General features: G+C 26.0%; 3 protein-coding genes across 7 annotated transcripts in view; 1 reads left to right on the top strand and 2 right to left on the bottom strand.

Annotated features, from left to right (window-relative positions):
- Nucleotides 1–409: 409 nt before the first annotated feature.
- Nucleotides 410–6,901, bottom strand: LOC100164705 (MPN domain-containing protein). 5 transcript variants are annotated; one of them, XM_029489380.1, is made up of 11 exons: nt 6,669–6,896; nt 6,290–6,481; nt 5,828–5,948; nt 5,573–5,719; nt 2,809–2,899; nt 2,164–2,293; nt 1,697–1,866; nt 1,389–1,637; nt 1,156–1,316; nt 949–1,041; nt 412–881 (listed from the first exon to the last, which is right to left on the bottom strand). In XM_029489380.1, exons 4-11 carry the CDS (start codon nt 5,705–5,707, stop codon nt 495–497), a joined length of 1,416 nt encoding a protein of 471 aa, XP_029345240.1. In that variant the 5' UTR covers nt 5,708–5,719; nt 5,828–5,948; nt 6,290–6,481; nt 6,669–6,896; the 3' UTR covers nt 412–494. The 5 variants fall into 5 exon arrangements, with proteins under 5 accessions (XP_001944785.3, XP_008187363.1, XP_029345240.1 ...); XM_008189141.3 differs by lacking the exon at nt 5,828–5,948 and having other exon boundaries at nt 411–881; nt 6,669–6,900; XM_016807918.2 differs by having other exon boundaries at nt 5,828–6,481.
- A 5,646-nt stretch (nt 6,902–12,547) lies between these two features.
- On the top strand, nt 12,548–16,444 carry LOC100164087 (delta(3,5)-Delta(2,4)-dienoyl-CoA isomerase, mitochondrial). Its single transcript, XM_001945885.5, has 8 exons — nt 12,548–12,999; nt 13,075–13,201; nt 13,921–14,009; nt 14,349–14,476; nt 14,645–14,771; nt 14,944–15,097; nt 15,318–15,444; nt 15,823–16,444. Exons 1-8 carry the CDS (start codon nt 12,951–12,953, stop codon nt 15,919–15,921), a joined length of 900 nt encoding a protein of 299 aa, XP_001945920.2. The 5' UTR covers nt 12,548–12,950; the 3' UTR covers nt 15,922–16,444.
- A 36-nt stretch (nt 16,445–16,480) lies between these two features.
- Nucleotides 16,481–21,949, bottom strand: part of LOC100573848 — a 13,166-nt gene continuing 7,697 nt past the window's right edge. Inside the window, exons 3-7 of the mRNA XM_029485249.1 lie at nt 18,907–19,072; nt 18,140–18,321; nt 17,819–18,068; nt 16,662–17,766; nt 16,481–16,555 (exon numbers count right to left, since the gene is read on the bottom strand). Coding sequence (XP_029341109.1) covers nt 17,617–17,766; nt 17,819–18,068; nt 18,140–18,321; nt 18,907–19,072 — 748 coding nt within the window. The 3' untranslated portion in view covers nt 16,481–16,555; nt 16,662–17,616. The remainder of the gene's footprint in view (nt 16,556–16,661; nt 17,767–17,818; nt 18,069–18,139; nt 18,322–18,906; nt 19,073–21,949) is intronic.

Raw genomic sequence — 21,949 nt, 5'->3', positions numbered from 1 at the left:
TTAGTCAAATTATATTGTATGACATTGTAAGGATCATTTGTGGCAAAATTATTTAATCATAGAATCCTGGTTATAACTAAAAAAAAAACATTATTATAACTGAAATATTTAGATCTCCTTTAATATAATTTAAAAAAAAAAAATCTAATAATTAATAACCAATAAGTTTAAATTTCTGAACGTTTTTCTTAAAACCAATTTTCACTGTATTTCAACATAGTGAATTTTTAAAATTTTATGTTCCAAGAAAAACAATGCAATAGTTAAATTACATTTAGATTTAATCGTTTAATGTTTAAAAACTGATTTTTATATTATAGAATTCAATATTTGTTGACATAATAAAAAATAGTTCTCATTTAAATATGTACCTATTGATATTTAGTTAGTTTAAAAGTATATTTATTATTACATAATATAATATATATATATATATTTCTAATATTTGTATCAATGACTACACAAATTAAATAAAAAAATTAAAAGTTGTAAACCTATTTCAAAGGATCTGTTTGATACCGTGACGGAGATAGCCCTATCAAAGACATTGCTTTAGAAAAGTCTAAATCGTTAAATAGAGAACTGGCAATACTCGCTGAGGTTATATTTGACCCATCACTAGTTGTAGGAACATCTTCTAACGTCAAACTGTTAGCATTACATGATTTCAAATAAGACTCTAAATGTTCAACCAAAGCATTAGGTGTTTGAAAACTTGATGTTGACAGTAAGAGTTGACGTGATGAAATGACAGCAATCAAATTTTGCAAATTATTTTTGGCAGTATCGCCTGAACTTCCAATACAAACTATTTCACTTAGGAAATTCCATAAAAATCTGTGTATTGTATCATCTTTTGGAAATTTATCCATCAAGGAAATCTAAAGAAAAACACATTAAATAATATTGCTTATAATTTTTCAACAATTTAATATGTGTAGTGTGTACCTTAAGTTTTTCCAAATAAGTCACATCATTTTTGTATTTGTCTTTAAAATTAATTACATCCGGTTCATATTTATTGAAATCAACACATTTTTTCTGAAAAAAAGAAATGTACGAGTATTTCTATAAATATTGGTATATGATTATAATGACACCCTACACCATTTAAAACAAAATATTTAAATTTAAGTTTGTTTGGATATAACTTACTAATGCCATAACAATATCTAGTGTTAATGATTTTTCTGGTTTAGTGGTAAAATGCATGTTCATTGGACGTCCATAATCGTGTATTTCATTTTCAAACGATGGCAGTACCCAATAACACGTGATAGTTGAATCAAGGGTCGATTTGCCTTTGTCGTAAGGAGCTAAATCAATTTTTATAGAATTAAATCAATAATTTTTCAAAATGATAATAGAACAGTAAAAAAATGTCTTACAACAAATGATTCCGACACATGGAATGTACGATTCGACGGTTGGTCCTTTTATTTGTACTTCATAATCAAGTTGGGCTTCGATATCTCTTAATGTGGGTGTAGCGATTGTTTCAGGATGCGAATGATACCATCCAACTAGTACCATGTTTTTAGCTGTAAAAGTGTTTCGTATTTCTTCTTCGATCAATGACGTGAGTTCAGCATCATGTAGACGACTTCTGAATGGGTATGCGTTTTTCACAGTCAGTGCTAAGAAATGCAAACATTGAAAAAAAATATCCATATAAAATAAATTAATAAATACAAACTTTGTGTCGGAAAATCCCAATTTCCAGCAAGATACCCAACGACTTCTGAACTCATCAGATGACAGTGAAAATCTAGTAATAATTTTGCGTTTGCTGATATATTCACATGAAATGGTTGAACTTTATTAATATAGGACCAATCTGTACATTCCACTAATGTATTGAGATTTCTGCAAAAATATTGTTATCATTCAGACTAATAGTATATTAATTATTATTATACAAGATAAAAGAAAAGTTACTAAGAAATGCATTAGAATTCACTGTTATTTTTTTTTAACTACATTTTAAAATTGTATCACTGCTGATTAAATTATTTTGTCTTTTTTTCAATTATTTTAGGATGATACAAAATAATCTTAAATTTGCAAGGCAATAATTCTCAAACATGCAAATAAAAATTTGGCAAAATATTTTTATTTATTATGCATTAAGAAAACAAACTAAATGAAGTTAAATAAACTTACTGATTACTAGATCTCGAACGAATTTCACTAAATTTTATAGGTTCTTTTGCAACATGTGACTCAGTTGGTGGAGTTGATGGTATAACTTCATTTTGAATTGCATATGCGACATCAGATTCTGCATCTTCAACTAAAAACAGTTCTTTATTAACATTTTTTATAGCACCTTGTTTTAAATAAAAAAAAGCAAATATATGAAGAATATTATTTTGACGGTGATAGAACATCCGCATGTGTTCAGTGTTGTCTTTCTTGTAAATAAATACCACATAGCAAATTTGAGTTCAGACACAGATTACTGTTTTTAATTAACAGTAATTCTGTTAATAACTTCAAATTTTAAAATAAATTAACTCATTAGGAGAACTTAAAGAACAAACAATACTTGTGTTTATGCGATTGTTTTTACTATTTTAATTTTCTCTATATTAAACAATTAACATTTTTAGATTTAAAGATATAGGTCACAAAGTTTTGAAATTTCCAACCACATTTTAAAAACTTTGGAACCACTGTACCTTTATTATATTTATCAATATAAAGAAAATATTGTTTTTTAATTTTAACAATAAAACAAAATCAAATTTAATTTAATAAAAATAAATATGTAAGCACAACTAAAATATTAAATATTTTAATTCTTACCTGGAACTATATTGTGCTCTAAATTTGAAGATTCTCTTTTTCTAAAATATGCATGCTTATATGCATCCAATTTCTTTCCTTTATATCGAATCTATAAATTAAAAATAATTAATTCAAAAAAATGTCTGTTTAATACTATACTTTGTTCCAAAAGAGAAGACACCAGATGGCCACGACTAAAACCGGTTTTCCGTCGTAAATTTAGTGTTTTCTCTTTTGGAACAAGGTATAAGTACCTATGTTTTATTAAATTTTATAAATTGTATGATTATGATTTTACAATACTGTATGACAATATGACATACTATATACTACATAATATATAATACATACTATATACTACCTAGCACATTAATCATCAAAAGGTGGAAATATTGATACATGTCAAATGAAGCAAAATTAAAATTGAATTGTTATAGGAACTCATGTTTTTTTAATTTAATTATTATTATAATTTATTAATTAATAGAATAATTATCATATGTAATTGCTTGAAAAATAGCTGGACAATTTAATGAAATAAAATTACTGGATTACCTCTACATTTAATTTGTGGTGTGAATACTAAAAATTAATGTATTTAATTATTTAATAGTGAAATAATTGACTTATAAGCTCTTGTATACAGCAGTGTTTCTCAAACTTGGTAGGTTGTGAGTCAATTATTGGTAAGTTGCGAGAAGTTATATGAATTTTATAGATTCATAGAAATGTATTAATTATATATCAATATTATATTCATTATAATTTATAAATGAATAAAGTAATAAGTTATAATAATAGTAATCAAATTTTGTTTTTAGAACTAATTTTTAACATTGTAAAATGTAAATAAACCATGTGGATTGCAATAGATTTTTGGGGATAAATTTGAGTTCATACAACTGCGAATACCACTCTTCCATCAATTATGCATTCTCAAACTGGTGTTCTCATATTTTGAAAAAAGGATAGTAAAGTATACCAAGCATACTTGGTGTTATAGTAATAATTTATTTTAGTTCATTAATCATGACGAAAAATAAGCGCACGAGTTTAGTGGCGTACCTAAGGAGGATATTTTGGGTATTAAAACACCGTCCCTCCACATCGGACGTATAATCCAAAAATATTTTAAAATAACCAGGGGGCACAAGTTTTATTTAAATATTAAATTAAAACAACCCCCCCCCCCCCCATTAAATAATTCTGGCAACGCGCCTGAACGAGTTTCTTTGATACATCTAATGATTATTACAGGTTTGTAGCTACAATATTATATTTTATTAACAATTTACAAGGATAAAATAAATAAAATTGTGTATATTAACATGTATTTTAATTAACTTGTTATGAGAATAATAAAAAAAGTATTTCCTTATATAATACTTGTTATTATATTGTTTTTTTTAAACAATTTTCAGTATCCTAACTTTTGAGCATCTGAAATAGGTGCGTTCCCAATTAGTTTGGATAATCGAGGTTCTACTGTACATGAAACGTGTATGTTATAAAACGAGCATCATGTTGCTAGATCAAAATCCCAGCCTTAGTAAAATATTAATTTTTTAATGCTAAAATGTTTTTATACAACCACGTTACAGCAATTTATTAGATAGTATTCTCAGAAAATAATGTAATTTATTTAGCGGGACACCATTATGTCTTAAAACTGTTTCTCACTAAAGTAAACACAATAGAGACCAAAAGCAACTGGCAATATATTTATTTATTTTGTCCCGCTATTTCATACTGACAATTAAAACTGTATTGTGTAACAAATTGTTATACTCTATAGAACATGCTTCGTTGTTATTAACAATGAAGCATGTGTAACTAAATGGATAACACGATAAACAACAAAAAAAGTATCAAGTTACTAGAGCCATTGATTTTTATAGTATTAGACACAAGATACCTACTTGGTTGAATATATTTATTGCAATGGAAAGTATGACATTATGGTCTCATCTACCCACCCCTCCCACACCCCTAATGACTATAGACTATAGAGTATAGACATAGTGCTTTGAAAATACCCATATTTTGAAATTAATATCTATAAATGGCATTATCCCAACAGGCTAAAATCTACACAATATTCATCTTATAGATATACGTATTTCAGTATTTGTTGCCTAAATAACTAAAATAAATTCTATTCTAATAATGGGAATTCAGTGTAGATCACTTATTTTCTAAACCATTATAGGTACATTACCTATATTAATTAATAAAATGAAAATTGAAATAATCAGATGAATTCATATTGCTAACCTATTATGGATGAATTAAATCTAAGTTATTAAAAAGTTTCACAATAATGTAGATACATTTAGTATACAATTTAATTTATTTTCACAAACAACGAATTCAAAGTAAATTAAACTGATGTCCAATCTAAAAAACTTTTAAAAAATTTAAACGCAGAGAAATTAATTGTGTGTAAAAACCGAATTGAATAATCGCATGGTTGATTAATAAATAACTTTTTTATCAAAGTATCCCAAATAATTTGAAATATAAATCGTTTTATATCTATAAAATAATAACATATTATTACTTTTAAAATAGAGAAAAATACAATGAACTGCATTATTTCTATTAAATATATATAAGTCAGTTAAAGCAATAATTTCTTAATAAGTATCAAAATAAAAATAAAAATACTAAAAACTTGGTGAACAATATAGTATTATTCATTTTAACTACTTAGGTAAGAAAGAATTTTATTATATTTTAAGGAATGTAACTATTAAATGTATTTATTATGAATTGTACTTACTGATGACCAACCACAACCAGCTTTTTTTATTTTGTTAATTATACTTTTACAATTATAGGCCCATGCACTAGGAGATGCGAATTCATTTAATGTCTCAACTGATCGGATTTTACCATCTGGTAATAAATCTCCCATAAATCGTTGACCCTAAGAAAAAAAATTAATTAGATAGTTTCAAAATTATACAAACTAAAAATTCTGTAAAAAGTTACGTTTCACAAAAATATTTTAAAACAAAAAAAAGTAATAACTTACATTTAATTCTTACTTCTGGTTTTAATATATCCTTAAATCAAATTACTTTTCAACACAATTTCAAAACAGGAATAAAAATATTCAATCCATTTGGCAGTTTACTCACACAGCAATAATAAAGCTCAAAAATAAAAATAAAATAAAAATTATTGGAAGAAAGCACAACAGGGAATATATTTCTGTCAACAACAAGTACATAATTATTATGCATAGGTAATCGATGTTATCTTCAAGTTCAAACTTGTGCCACAGAAAGAGAAAACAAATTAAATAAGAATACAGCATAAACACAACATACTCCTATTGAATCATCATAATCACAAGCTACTGCAGACAGGTGTTACACACAATAATCAAATGGACGAATACGAAAGGAAATGAAAATAAAAACCATGCAGATCAACTATGAGCAAGCGCACGCCGCTCGACAGGGTGACGGATGACAAAGACTGTTCCATGTACCATGTACTCGAGTGACAAGACAGAGTTTCCTGGCTCGAGTATGTTCGTCTCTAACAGCATTTGCAAGGTGACCGTGCGGCTGGTGGTGCCACGTACGCGACGCTTATTGGACCTAGCGGACGACGTTGACGGTCCTACCGTCACGTCCGAGTCTACCACGGCCGTCCCGTTCATCTCGCAGCCGTTCACCATCTAGGTAAGCACATGTGAGAATAAAATATACAGAAAGACGAGTGTCGTCATCAAGTCAAGTCGGTCTAGTGACTGCAAAGGCCGCAACGACAGCAGTGACAATGATCGAGACAAAGGCGCATCGGCGTACGAACGTGACCGACCGTTGTTCGTGACGCCAACTGCGAAAAATCGAATTCGTACTTACCGGAAACGGTGACCGCGACGCGCGACCGGGGACCCGTAGACGTTACGTAAATTATCCGCGAAAAAATTCAAATTTAAATGATTGGAATAATTTAATGATAATATTGATAATAGATGCGCACATAACAATTATCAGCGACCGTCTTATCAATATTACACCACCGCCAGTCACGTCAAGTACACAACCACCGCGGCACTGCAATCACAGAATAGATGAAATGCAATCCCCGCACACCGTCTTCGATCGTAACTTACGAAGCGTACTGTTAAGATAATAGTAATAATTAATAAATAATAATAATCATAATAATCAAAAATAATGGTTAACAATGCCTTAAATCTTAATGGTATCAAACGTTCCGCTACTCCGCTCAGACAACGCAGGATTATTGACAGCAAAATTAATACTTCAAACCTATAATATACCATATACGATATATTATGTTAATTGTTAGTAGGTAATTGAGGTAATCTTAAATTGTATTGGGATACAAGTGGTGATGTAGTCAGTAACCCGATAATTCAATTTTTTTTTTTATTCGGTTTGAGTGCTTGTAATAACTGTAGTCTATAATGTAGGTATTTTTACTATATAGTGCTGCACTGCTGCCAGCTATAATACTATAATAGTATAATTATAATAGTCGGGTTCAACAAACCATTAAGTTTGCCAAGGTTGTCAATTGGATTGAATATTGAAAAATAACTAAATTTCCTCTTTTTAATTGATGAACAAACAAATTTAATACATTTCAGATTATATATCTTTATTCTTTTGATCAAAAAATATTATTGCATATTTGATTTTTCTAAGAGAAATAATAGAACAAATTGAGACCTCAATATTGACTGAACCTTTAAATTTGGTAAATTCATAAATATAAATTATAATTAAATATATTTAACAGATTTTAAATAAAATAATAATTAATAAACCATTAGGTAGGTATCTCAGTTATTGATGTAAAAATATGATACATTTTAATTTGTAAATTTTAATGGTGAGCAGGGGTGGACTGGGCCACTATAATACTGTGCAATTGCACAGTAGGCTGGTATACAATAATCATATACCTGGTATATTATTGTTTATGAATTTTTTAGGACATCTTCTATTTAGAACACCTTGGCAGTAGACCAACATTATTCTCTCCACAAAACTAAACTTTAAATACTTACAAGTTATAATAAAACTCTTAAAATCTTAAACTACATGACCAAAATTAGATTTAATATAATGAAATGCTTCAAAAAATAAAAATATACTGCTTTAGAATACGAAATTAAAAATGTATGTTGTCATTCAAAAAAATTAAAGACATTATAAAATATGTAATTTGTAGCAACATGATAATATGTAAAAAAAAAATATAACAGTTTCCAATGACTCAAAACAAAAAAAATGTATCATTTAGATCAGTCGTTTTAAGTACAAACAAAGAAATAGTTATAATTAGGTCTAACAAGAGTTACCTACTTATTAAGCAATTAATAATTCCTTGAATTAACATGTAAGTGAAATGAGCCATCTATCTATCACTAGATTTTACCTATTATAAATTATAATATAGAGTACAATACATAAATAACATAATTAATATTACCTCAAATAAATTCAAATTTTAAAAACGTGTATTAGGTACCTATTTATTAATTATTATAGTGAATAGGTAACCAAAATTTAAAAATAAAGTTCTAAAAGTAAAGGTAGTAATAGCATGACCAAATAAATAGGTATGATTACAACTTTGTGATTCGCATACCACCATAAGCGCAAATAGCGTTTGAGATTTAGGAGGGCTAAAGCCTTACTTTGGTAATATTGAATAAACTTAAAACAAAATGTAGGAAATGTTTGGGAGGGCTATGGACATTTTTGGGGGGCTTAGCCCTTAAAGCCCCCTTATTTACGCCTATGCATACCACCCTTTCCATGTCTATTGACCAATGAAAAGCGAAGAACTAAGAGCAATGGTTTTGTGGGGAGATGTGCAACCCTAAAACAAATGACCGTAGATACATGAAATGTTGACTAAATGTTTATAACGTACGTTGTGCCAGTCCCCCCCCCCCCCCACCCGGAGGTTCAAATTAACATTTTTGCAATTTTTCTTCTGCAGATATTTAGCACGTAATTCGCACGAATTCACACGCCTATTTTGAAAATTCGCACGACCTTCCTTCCCAAAAAAAAAAATTCACCTCGTACTAAAAATACAATTTTGTCTTACTAACCTTCATTATTATAATCTATACTGAAGAAAATTTATTTTAGATAAAAAAAAACCTCGATTGAATATAACAAAACTAAAAAGAAACTTAGTAAAAAATTTTGATTGAATTAAAAATATTAAACAAATCTAGATTGAAATTTTTTTAAAAAACAAAATTTTTTTAACAAATATAGATTTTTTATGATATTTACATTTTTATTAGGTAAATACAGCTTTTTTTAAATTTAATTTGGTATTTTTACAATAGTTTTTTATTCTACTTGTCTTTATTTATTGAAATAGGTACAAATTATGAAAAAATCTTAATTCAATAAAAAATCAATACCTATTCAATAAAAATGTTTGATTGAATTAAAAATATTAAACAAATCTAGATTGAAATTTTTTTATCATATAGTTTTTTATCAAATATAGGTTTTTTTATTATATTTACATTTTTTAATTAATACAGATTTTTTTGTTTAATTTAGATTTTTAATAATTTTTTTTTAAATTTCTTTTTCGATTTGTTATATTCAATCAAGGTTTTTTATCAAATATACATTTTTTCTTCAATAGAGATTTTTCATAATTTGTATTTCAATGCAAAAAAATAATGTAGAGTAAAAAACAATTGAAAAAACTAAATTAAATAAAAAAATGTTTTTAATAAAAGAGTTAAATATAATAAAAAAATTATATTTGATAAAAAATCTATATTTAATAAAAAAAAACATTGATTGAATAAAACAAATCTAAATAAAAATAAGTTTTAATAAAAAATCGGATTAAAATATAGAATTTTTAAATTTCTATTTAGATTTTTTTATAAATTGTGTTATTTATAAATATAATTTTTTTACTAAACAGATTTTTACTACCTATATAAAGATTTTTTTATGAAGAATATATCTATTACTATTTATATATGTTCTATTTTGTTTAGAATTTTTTCATTGAATATAGATTTTTTATCAAATATAAATTTGTGATTATATTTAAATTTATAATTACACAGACTTTCGAAAAATAATTGAAAAAATCTAAAGTAAATAAAAAAATGTAAATATATGTTAATATAAAATCTGATTTTTTATTAAGACAATATTCAATGAAAAAAATCTAAACAAAATAGAACAAAACAAAACAATTTTTTATTTAATTTAGTTTTTTCAATTGTTTTTTTGTATTGAAATACAAATTATGAAAAAATCTATTGAAGAAAAAATTTATATTTGATAAAAATAACCCTTGATTGAATATAACAAATCGAAAAAGAAAAAAGAAAAAATTTCAAACTAGATTTGTTTAATATTTTTAATTCAATCAAATTTTTTTATTAAGTTTCTTTTTAAATTTGTTATATTCAATCGAGGTTTTTTTTTATCTAAAATAAATTTTCTTCAGTGTAGATAGTAATAATAAAGACAAAATTGTATTTTTACTATGAGGTAAATTATTTTTTTTTGAGGAGAAAGAAGATTGTGTTTACGGATATTTTCAGTTTTTTTTTTCTATAAATATCAATAAAATTTAATTTGTTGGTTAAAAAAGCTTGAAAATTCAATAGAAGGTTCCTACTATATTGTTTCAAAGACAGATGAAAAAAACTAAAAGTCCATAATAACAATATTTTTTTATAAGCATCTGAAGTTCAAATATTGACAAAATACGTAAAAATGACGAAAATTTGCAAATTATTTTGAGTTAGAAATTCATAAAAAATGTTTTTTTTAAATCTAAGATTTGAAAATGTAATACAAGATTCCGCATAAGTTTAACTACCTTTATCAACAAAATAAAAGTCTACATGAAAATCAAAATAAATTTTTATGAGCGTTTAAAATTCATATTTTTACAGCATTTGATATTCACTCGATTTCTCATATAACGATTTTCTTATTTATTGTAATAAAAAAACGAACGACTGTAGGTACTTGAAAATTTCACTGAATGTTTATAGGTATTAGAATTTTCTATACACAATACAATTTTGAAAATAATTTGACTCTTTTTGAGCTGTTAACGGACATTGTCAGTTTTCAATTTTTTTAGTTTTTTTTCTATAAATATCAATAAAAGTTGGGTAAAAGAGCGTGAAAATTTAATGCAAGGCTCCTGATATATTGGAATATTGTTACAATAGCAGTTGAAAAATATTAAAAAAACATAAGCACAATTTTTTTTTATAATCATTTAAATTTCGAATTTTGACAAAATTTATCAAATTTAAAATGCAATAATTATTCACAATAATATCAACAAATATACTTGATAATATCATAGAATTACTGACTGTTTTCGCTCAGAATCGTTTTTCTTATACCATAATATTATATCATTGAATTCAAATTTAACACCATCCATACAGTAACCCACTTGTAACCTACACCTACTGTACCTACAGCAGATCGACATCCACTTACCCACCTTTTTTTTAAATTAATATTTATTCAGTCATTAATCCTAGTAAATTTTTTATTTTGAATTTTATCATAATTTTAATATTTTATTCACTTTCGCCAAATTTAAGATCTTTACATTACAGATAGGTAATTATAATCCGTGCCAAATATTTGTTATTTTAGATTCTGAGTAGAGTGAAAGAATGTATTGGTTTTACAATGATATGTGTTTTTTTTTTGTCTGTAAATAATATAATATATAATAATGATGAAGATAAGACATTTACTCTTGGAAGTTTACTTAAATAATAATATTATGCTTATGGCTTATGCATTTCAGCATTTGTCTTCTAAGTTTGAATTCTATAACAAAAATATAATTTTAGTTTTCGTAATTTTGTTTCTATGTAAACTGTAATATTATTATTTATTGTTTTGTAGTTTATATATTATGCTTCAATAGTTTCATAGTGTATTATTAAACGACGTCAGGGTTCGCGTTAATATTAGATATACATATTATATTTGAATTTAATGTTATTATTTATAAATTATAAATAATGTCTTCTCGCAGCCCATAAGCGATAGTTATTTATAAAAATTGTCGACTGCATAATATTCAGCTATGACTTGTCAATACGACTGCAATGCTGTTGTAGTCGCGTTTTGTCGATTGTTGTTGCCGCCACAGCAAACTAATTAGGTATAAGTTCGCGGTATCTTTGGTGTTATAATATTGTTGTATATTTGGTTATTTATTTATTTATCGTGGTGAATGTGAGCAATTAATTTATAATTATTAATCGTGAAACGTATATTTACTAAATTATGTAATAGTTTATTAATGATTATAATAAAGATACATTTTATATTATAATCCATATTGCTAAAAATTGCATAGGTATACATTTATTGGGGGCCCATAGGCCTTTGATGTGCCAGGCCGACACTGAAGAAATGTATATAAAATGCATTCTAGCGTCGTCTCTCTTCAACTCTTATGCAGAAATATCATTGCCCATTGTTGAGAGAGAGTGACAGAGGTCCAACGCGTTAAATAATTGCATCACATTCTTAGATTATAGATATTAATACTATACGAATTAAATATAATATTATGGTTATTAATTATTATACAATAATTTTATTATTTATTATTTGAATATAATATTTTTATTTCTATGATATCACTATCACTGTTGTAGATAATAGTATCTAAAGTCGTGATTACTATTGAACAATTTGAATAAATTGTATTACTCGGTGCTTACGTCTTGGCACTTACACCAATAATCATTTGTCCCACAATGTCATGATCTTAAATCCGTGAGCAAAGTGAAAGTTTTAAATTGGAGTCCAATCATTGGATGCATATTATTATTTATTATCCAAATACTATAAAACATTGTGTACCTATTTGTTTGCTTTTTTTTTTTTTAATTTAAGCGTTCAAATTAGTAATTACCAATTTTAAATTTTGAATTTTGTAGTATCTTTTACTAGTTATCACAAATCACCTTTGCAATATTATACTTAAAACATTACGATTAGCAATATTTTAACAAATTGTTTAGTATTGAGTTAAATAAAACATAAACAAAAGTAAAATCCATTACTAATATTTACTTACACAATATTATTTACGCGTTGTTCATATAATTTACCATGTTTTTAGGAACCTCTAGTTTCCAAAAAGGAATCTTATTTTTTCGAAGTAAATATAAAATTTGTAATAATACCTATTCAATAAGAATAAACCAATGTATTTTTTGTGTTAAATATTTTTTAGATATATCAAAAATTAGTGCAATGTCTCAATATCATACACTAAAAATTGAAAATTCTAAAGAATTTGTTTATAGTGTCCAATTAAATAGACCAGAAAAAGCTAATGCAATGAACAAAACAATGTGGCTGTAAGTAATATTTTAAAATTTGTACACATATTCTGTGATTGATATTTAAAACCATCTATGGAGTTACTTAAAACTTCCATTTCAAAAAAAAATTCCAATTTATTTCTCTTGTGACATTCTACAAGACCCAAACTAATTAAAACGGATTTAAAGTTCACTCTTATTAGTACCTACCTAGTTATTTTTTCCTTTAATTTAAATTCAAGTTGATAGAGACCCACAAAGTTTAAAGTTTATTATCTTTGCTGAAGTTGTATGAATTTATTATTTAGTAATTTCAGAAAGTTTAATTGTCATTAGTCACTGCCTATATAGTTAGGGATGTTAGCAATTTGAATTTAAATTTGTATTATTATTAATATAATTATTATTATTCCTTTATAAAGTTCTAACTAGGTCGAACACTAATCATGACCTAATTAAATGCATGTTTTCTACTTAGTACAACTTCAACTACAACTACCTATTATAATTTAAATATATTTCATATAGCTAGCCACCTAGGTAATGTAGACAATGAACTGTAGAACAAATAATAGTTTTTAATAATTTCTATAATTATATGTACTTACAAATCAATGCAGAAAACAACTAGTACATAGGTGGTACATAAAAATATAAAATAATTTGTGGTCATTAGCTTTAGTGAGATGACTAATGACACTCTTAAGAAACAATTAAAGCTTTAATTGTGACTAATGTTATAAATTTATTTTTAGGGAAATAGGAAAATGTTTTAATGAATTAAACGAGAACACAGACTGCCGGGTAATTGTTCTTTCAGCTAATGGAAAATATTTCACTTCAGGTACAGTTTAAATATTATGTTGCATACTAATAATGTAATTATGTATCAGACTAATACTCAGTCCAGCAAAAGAACATGCTGTGGCCTAAGGAAATTAGGTTCTGCAAATCCTCACGCAATACGCTACCATAGCGGAACCAGTGTCTTGTGAGGATGTGTAGAACCTGAGTATTCTCTCATTGATCTAAGTAGTATTTTATTCAAAATTTGATTGATAATCATTATGTTTTGATAAAAAGAGATTCACCTGTATTTATAATCATTAGGTATTCACTAATATAACAAATTGTGTTCAAAAGGTCTAAACATAATCATTATATGTTATTTTTTTCTCAATAGGAATTGATTTATTTGACCTAATGAATCTTGGCCAAGAGGTTGCAAATCATGATGACATTGCAAGAAAATCAAAAGTTTTACGGTGTTTTATTAAGACATATCAAGATTGTCTCACCGCTATTGAAAAAGTATTATTATATTTTATTAACTTAACTATTCTCAAAAATACTTAAAATAAACAACTTATTTATTTATTCTGAATATATTGTATAATCCTAATATTGAGCAAACATCTATTTTATATATTTACCATTTGTCAGCATTCAAATTTTAACTAACAAATTGTAATTTGTCAGTGTGATAAACCTGTGTTGACTGCTATTCATAATGGATGCATTGGTGGTGGAGTTGATCTAGTTTCAGCTGCAGATATACGATATTGCACAGATGATGCTTGGTTTCAACTTAAAGAAACCGAAATTGGTTTGTTAAACTTTGGAATATTATGTTATAATAATATTATTGTTAATGCTACATTATGTTTTTTAATTGCTTGATGTTTTATTTTATTAAAGTTTATCAACAATTTTAAGTAAAGTTCTTCAAATTTAGGCAAATTGAATATTTTTTAATACTTTTATGTTTATTTAATTAGGAATGGCAGCAGATGTTGGTACACTGCAAAGGATGCAAAAAAGTATTGGAAGTATGAGTACATTCAATGAATTAGCATTTACTGCTCGTAAATTTCACTCTAAAGAAGCCAAAAGTATTGGTTTTGTGACTCAAGTTTATGACACTAAAGAAAGGTAATTTTGATAATGGCATATCTGTGAATATTACATACTAGTCTTTATAAGTGATTTTATAAGCTTACTGTAACAAATTGAGTATTTTTCTGATTGAATTTGGTTTTTATTTAGTAGTTCTTCATGCTAATTTATTTTTATATTCCTAATAAATTTATGTTACCATAATTCTACTACTACAATAATATTATAGTTGTACTTATATAAATATAATTTTTAGTATGTTAGAAAATGTTATGAACATTGCTTCGAACATAGCCAGCAAAAGTCCAGTAGGAGTCCAAATGACTAAAAGAAGCATAATCTATTCACGAGATCATACCGTCCAAGAAGGATTGGATCATATTGTAAGTTAACAAGTATTAAAAGTAAACAATAGTAATTGATTCCTCTGGTTTTATAAATAAAAGCTTAAACAATAAAGTTAATAACACTTATAACACGTCAAATGCCTTACAATGATTTAAAATTAAATTTCAATTTATTTAATTGTATATTAGACTTTCATAAGTACTTTTATAATATTTTATTAAAAACAATATACATATATATATATATAAATAAATAAATAATATTATTATATGATATAGTTTGACGGTAAACTATCAAATAATTTTATTGAGTCCTATGGCATCAAATAACTTGTTAGAAATTAAGGTATAACAAAGTATGAAGAGTATTAGCACATTATATGATTAATACACAAAAAAATATTTAATTTACAGGCAGACTGGAATCAAACATTATTACAAAGTGAAGATTTCATTAAAGCGTCAATGGCTGTTGCTACAAAGGATAAAAACCCAATATTTTCAAAACTATAATTAAATATTTTAGTATACTAAATTTTGGACATGAATCAATTGCTCTCACTCAAAATTTTATATTTACTGTTGATTTAAAATTTGATTTAAAACAACAACCAATGGTACCATCCAATATTTAGATTAATTAAACTGTGGTTACACATTCAAAGGAAACAATATCGTAAAATTTTTATATAATATTATGTCTACTATATTCCATTTAATTTTACCCACTCGACCAAAGATATCCGAATGTTCCGGATATGCACAAAAGTGGCTAATCTTAAATGGAATTAAGTATAGTAGATAATATAGTAAATTGTATTATTAGAGCTACAAATAATGATAATTGAGTATAATTTTAAAAAAAAAACATTTAATTAGAATAACACAGAGGGCAATTGATACCATAAATAAAAAACTGTTTAAATAAATAACAACATGTTTTTAAATGTATAGTTTATTTTAAGTTTATATTATATTTAATACATTTATGTGTGACAATATATTTAAAAGTAATATATTTATATATATAAGTTACTATATTTGCTAACTATCAATGAAGTATTTCTAAATATATTTGTGGGTATGCCTTTTTCACGCACGTAATTAAATCCACCATGGTAAAAAGTCAAAACATTGTGCTGAAATACTGAAAAAATTTAGGTTTTCAATCAAAATCTCAAAAATTAAAAAATTAAAATATCAATGTACAACTTGTATGTACTTATGAAATAATATTTATAAGAAACACAAACCAAAAATGAACAATTTAATTTTAACGCTGGCCCAATTGAAGTGCATTTAATAATAAGGTACATGACATTAATTATTCAGTGACATCATTCAGCATATACAAACGATATTGAATTACATTATTTGATGTTATCTGCAGTGAACATGTTAAATAAAAAAAATGTTTATCACTTCGCTCAATATAATAATTTTTTTGTAGCACTTATTATGATGACCATCAGATACAAGTATTTAATATTTTTGAAGATGAGTCATTTGTGGATATTTACTGTAGTACTTTTCCAAACAAAAATCATGAAAACATCTAAGAAAGATAACCACCTGATATATGAGAATTAAAAATTACTAATAATAATTATTGATTATTTTGTTTTAGTCACTGAAAATTCTAATAAGTATGCTGTATATCCGAATATTATCGTAAATTTACAGCATACTAAAAAAAAAAAAAAACTAGGTAGTGAATAAACGCCATATCCCCCTAATTATTAGAGCCGAATACCACCACTGTTGACTATTATGTTTGGAGCATAATGGCTCCTAACAAAAACATTGTTTATTGATTTGGTTATAACAGGGGATAGCTTAGATTTCTTAAATTTTCCTAATTATTATATTCAAAAACTCTTAGCAGTTTAAACTTTAAAATATAAATTAGCAAAAAGATAAAAAAATTATTAAGAAACTTATGCCAGGTTGCATGAAAAATGAATTAATTTAATGGACCACTCATGAGCTACTAAATCATTTATTGATTCAATAATTAATGATTGGTCCTAGTTCATGTAACCTGGCATAATAGTTTCAAATACTTGTACTCATTAGTATGCTTCATAATTATATATAAAAATGTTAATTTTAAAATAAAGACATCGACAACTAAATATATTATACTTTTTGATACAATTCATAATTTGTTAAAAATGTCAGATCGATGTGTTATAAACAAATTAATAATTAATCCATAATGCAGTAAATTAATTTCCGTGCTAGTTTAGGTCCAATTAATATTTTATATTCTTTAATCCGTTCATCTTCATTTTCGTTATCAACAATTATTTTGAATGCTGAATAAGGCATCAATGAACCACGATACAGAACTGGAATCTATAAATCATAATATTAATGTACGGTTACACTAGTTTCATTAATTTTTTACATTATCTATTGTGAAAATATCAGCATCTTGAATATCACCAGACACATCAAATATTGAATACTTTTCATTATCAAGTTTCTGAATACATTTGTCAATTGCATGCCATGTATATTTAAGTGGGCATAATAAATAAGATGGTCGAAATTTTGCCTTGTAGCGCATTTTTGGACATGAATGAATGTAAAATCCCATATAGTAATACTTCAAATCGGGTGACATATTGTGCAATTGTCTTACTAAACATATTTCCCTAAAACATTCTCAGAATTAATAAATTTCAATATTAAAGTAATTATATATTATAAAAAATTTTGAATTTACCTCAAAGAACTGTAAGTTCCTAACACTAAATTATGATAATCTGGGTCGTAAAATAAATATACAGATGATACACATTTTGGTAAAATATCTATTACTCCAACAGCTATTAGTTTATCACCAAGCCAGTATTGTTGATGAAATGAACCATATCCTGGATGATCAGGATGCTTTGATTTTTCCTCCTAAAAATAAAATTGATAACATTTAATTAAAAATTATAATGTATTAGGAGCATTTATCAAATTGGTGGATCGATCAGACCGACAAACTTAAACAAAAACTGTGTTACAGATGACATGATATTTTAGACCTAGCAGTGTCGTATGCTATATACACAATAAATTTTCATATTATATAATATTTATCTACAGACTACAATAATAGAGCTATATAGTTTTTCACCAAAATATAATTGGAAGAGATATCAAATCTATATTGAATCACTCAATCATAGAATTTAAGTAATTTCATGATTAGTTATGTGCGTCTTTTGTATTTGTGTTCAATTGGTGATTTATATAGACATATATTTTATACTAACAAAACTTGAGTGAACTTTTTAAACAAAAAGGTGTACAAATTTGAGAATCTTCATTTATTCATGAAGGGTTTTGGTTTAAAATAAAGATAAGATTACAACTAATCATGCAAAGACAGTATTATATGCGTTGATAGCATACAACACCAAGTATTAAAATGTGTAGAAAATATTATTATTTATTGTGTAAATAGCAAACGACACCACGACTCTAGGAAATTAATGATACCTTCAAAGGTGAATCAACAAGAAATGATAAGTATTGCTCCATATTACACTCATCTGCTTTGTCGTTGTGCACAGCTATTTGATATTTGGCAAATAGGGTAGCTCCCGCGGTGAAAGTTTGAGCAAATGCTTCTGTGCCGGTCTTGACCAAAGACACCTTACACATAAAAATTTTTCAATAAGTTAAGAAATAAAATCTTACTTTAAGAGGCGAATTGATAAGAAATCGAATAAATTGTTGTCTTGAACAGCGTTCAATTTCATCACCATGTATAACAGTTTGGTATTTTTGGTATACTGCATACTCATCTTCAAAAGAATCACTTGAAGATTCCATCATTAGTAATTTTATCTAAATTAAATGTATTATTTTTAGATTCTGAGCAGAGCGATGAATGTATTGTTTTACAATAATATGTTTTTTTTATTTTTTGTTTATCATAACCGTTAGGGGCAATAAAACTGCTTAGATTTTCTTCAACAGTATATAGTTTGACAAGAAGGTAAATCTAATTGGTGCATTTGGGAGGTAAAAATTTAAAATTCTTAATAGTTTTCAAAAGTTCCAGGAAAAACGGGAAATTTTAAAACAAAATCGATTTTGGTTTTTGGAACATATTATGATTGCATATACATGAAATTTTTTCTGGTTGTTTATATTGGCATTTTCTATAAAGGATAAAATTTTCAAAATATTTTGATTTGTTTTGAACTGTTTACGGGCATTTTAAGTTCAAATTTTTTAGTTTTTTTTCTATGAATGTCAATAAAATTTTATTTGTTGGCTAAAAAAGCTTGAAAATTTAATACAAGGCTCCTAATATATTGTACAATAGCAGTTGAAAAATATAAAAATACATAGGCACAGTCTTTTTTTATAAGCATTTAAAGTTAAAATTTAAAATTTAATAATTATTTATAATATTTAAAAATAATAATTTATAAATAGTTCAACTTTTATAGCTAAGGATTGAAAATTTAAAAAAAGGTTCCACGTAAATAGGTTATATAACCTATTTATAATTGTGAATAAACTTTATTCACAATTATATCATCAAATATACTCAGTAATATCATTGACTAACTGACCGTCTTCGCTCAGAATCGTTTTTCTTATACAATGATATTATATCATTGAATTCAAATTTACCACTACCATTAGTACCATTACAGTTACCCACTTGTAACCTACTGTACAGCAGAGCGACAATCACTTAAATCACTTGTCCACCTTTTTTTTTGGATTGCTTATCTTAATTTTTATATGACAAACGGACATGTATTAATTAATTATTATATATGTACATTAAATTATTTGTATGTTTTGTGTAACAAACATAAAATATTCTAGTACCAATTTTATTTTTTAAAAACTATCTGTTTCAATAAATTATTATTTTTCATTTTTTTTTTAACATGGCTTTTTAAGAGCCATTTTAGAGTAATTTAACTTGGTTTTAACTTTTCAAGTTCATTTTTCTAAATATCCTATACTTTGACTCGTTAATTAGTTTTTATCAACTGAATTTAGTGAGTAAAGATAAGGTAGATAAGTAAAGATGTGTGTATGTGTATGTATATAATATTAATCTTTTGAAACCATTATTCTATAGTTAAATGTAATGGTATGAATTAAGTATTTAATTTTGATTTTATTTATAAAATTGATGTTATAATATGTATGAACAGTGGCGTGCTCACGTGGGGGGGGGATGAGGTTGTCATATCCCCCCACCATGAACTTTTTTTATGCGTAATTTATAGTTCTTCGATAGTTTTGGTTTACTCAGAAAAATAATGTAGAGTGTAATGTGTACCTAATTAGTTTTAATTTAATTTTAATTTTTTAGTTTAAATGTAATGGTATGAATTAAGTATTTAATTTTGATTTTATTTATAAAATGATGTTATAATATGTATGAACAGTGGCGTGCTCACGTGGGGGGGGGATGAGGTTGTCATATCCCCCCACCATGAACTTTTTTTATGCGTAATTTATAGTTCTTCGATAGTTTTGGTTTACTCAGAAAAATAATGTAGAGTGTAATGTGTACCTAATTAGTTTTAATTTAATTTAATTTTTTAGTTATGTTAAATATTATCATACATATTATTAATTATTATAAAGTATGTATAATTCATAGACCTAATACTAAGGTACTACTGGAATTTTATTCACCACACATAAATAAAGACAACAGTCTAGCTGAACTAAAAATCTGGCGAACAAAGTTATTGGAAAATAATGAAGTAATTAAAACTGGCCTGGATGCTCTTAAAATTTACAGTTCCTCTATTTTTATAAATTTGAATAAGCTATTAAAAATTTTATGTGTACTGCCTGTTTCAACATCCACCCCAGAAAGAATGTTTTCAACGTTAAAGAGGGTTAAGACATGCACTAGAAACTTAATGCTTGAAGTATAACACTCTTAAACTTAAACTAATGTCCAACTAACATTCAAAAAATACTAACATTTTATTTTACGATCATTTGAATGGATTAACATTGTTGGCAGTACATAAATATATCAATGTTACACCAGATGAAGTCTTAGATGAAATGTCCAAAAAGCCAAGAAAACTTGAAATAGTACTTTAGGTTAGGTAATTGTAACATCTCTGAAATCTTAATTTACATTTTATAAAATGTTAATTTTGAATAATATGTTACCTGTATTATGTATATAATATAACATTGTAATTTGTACTACATTACCCATTCCTAATTCCTAAACCAGATGAAGTGTTAGATGAGATGGCCAAGAAGCCAAGGAAAATAGAAAATCTCCTTTAGTTAATAAAAATTATATAGTTAATATACAGTAAATATTATATAGTAAACAATATAGTTAAAACAATATATTAAACCTACATGTATATTATTTATTTATGAATGGGAAACATTTTATTTATTAATATTTCAATTTGAAAGTCTAAATTTATTAAAAAGTTTGAAGTTTAAAGTTGAAGATTAAAATTTTATTCTAAGTTGTTCAGGGGGATAACGTAAATTAAAATATATATCCATTGGAAGGGGGTGT

The sequence above is a fragment of the Acyrthosiphon pisum genome, chromosome X (genome assembly GCF_005508785.2).
Source record: "Acyrthosiphon pisum isolate AL4f chromosome X, pea_aphid_22Mar2018_4r6ur, whole genome shotgun sequence".
NCBI classification, from domain to species: domain Eukaryota; kingdom Metazoa; phylum Arthropoda; class Insecta; order Hemiptera; family Aphididae; genus Acyrthosiphon; species Acyrthosiphon pisum.
The sequence above is the reverse complement of the archived record's forward strand: the minus strand, read 5'-3'. Positions and strand labels throughout refer to the sequence as shown.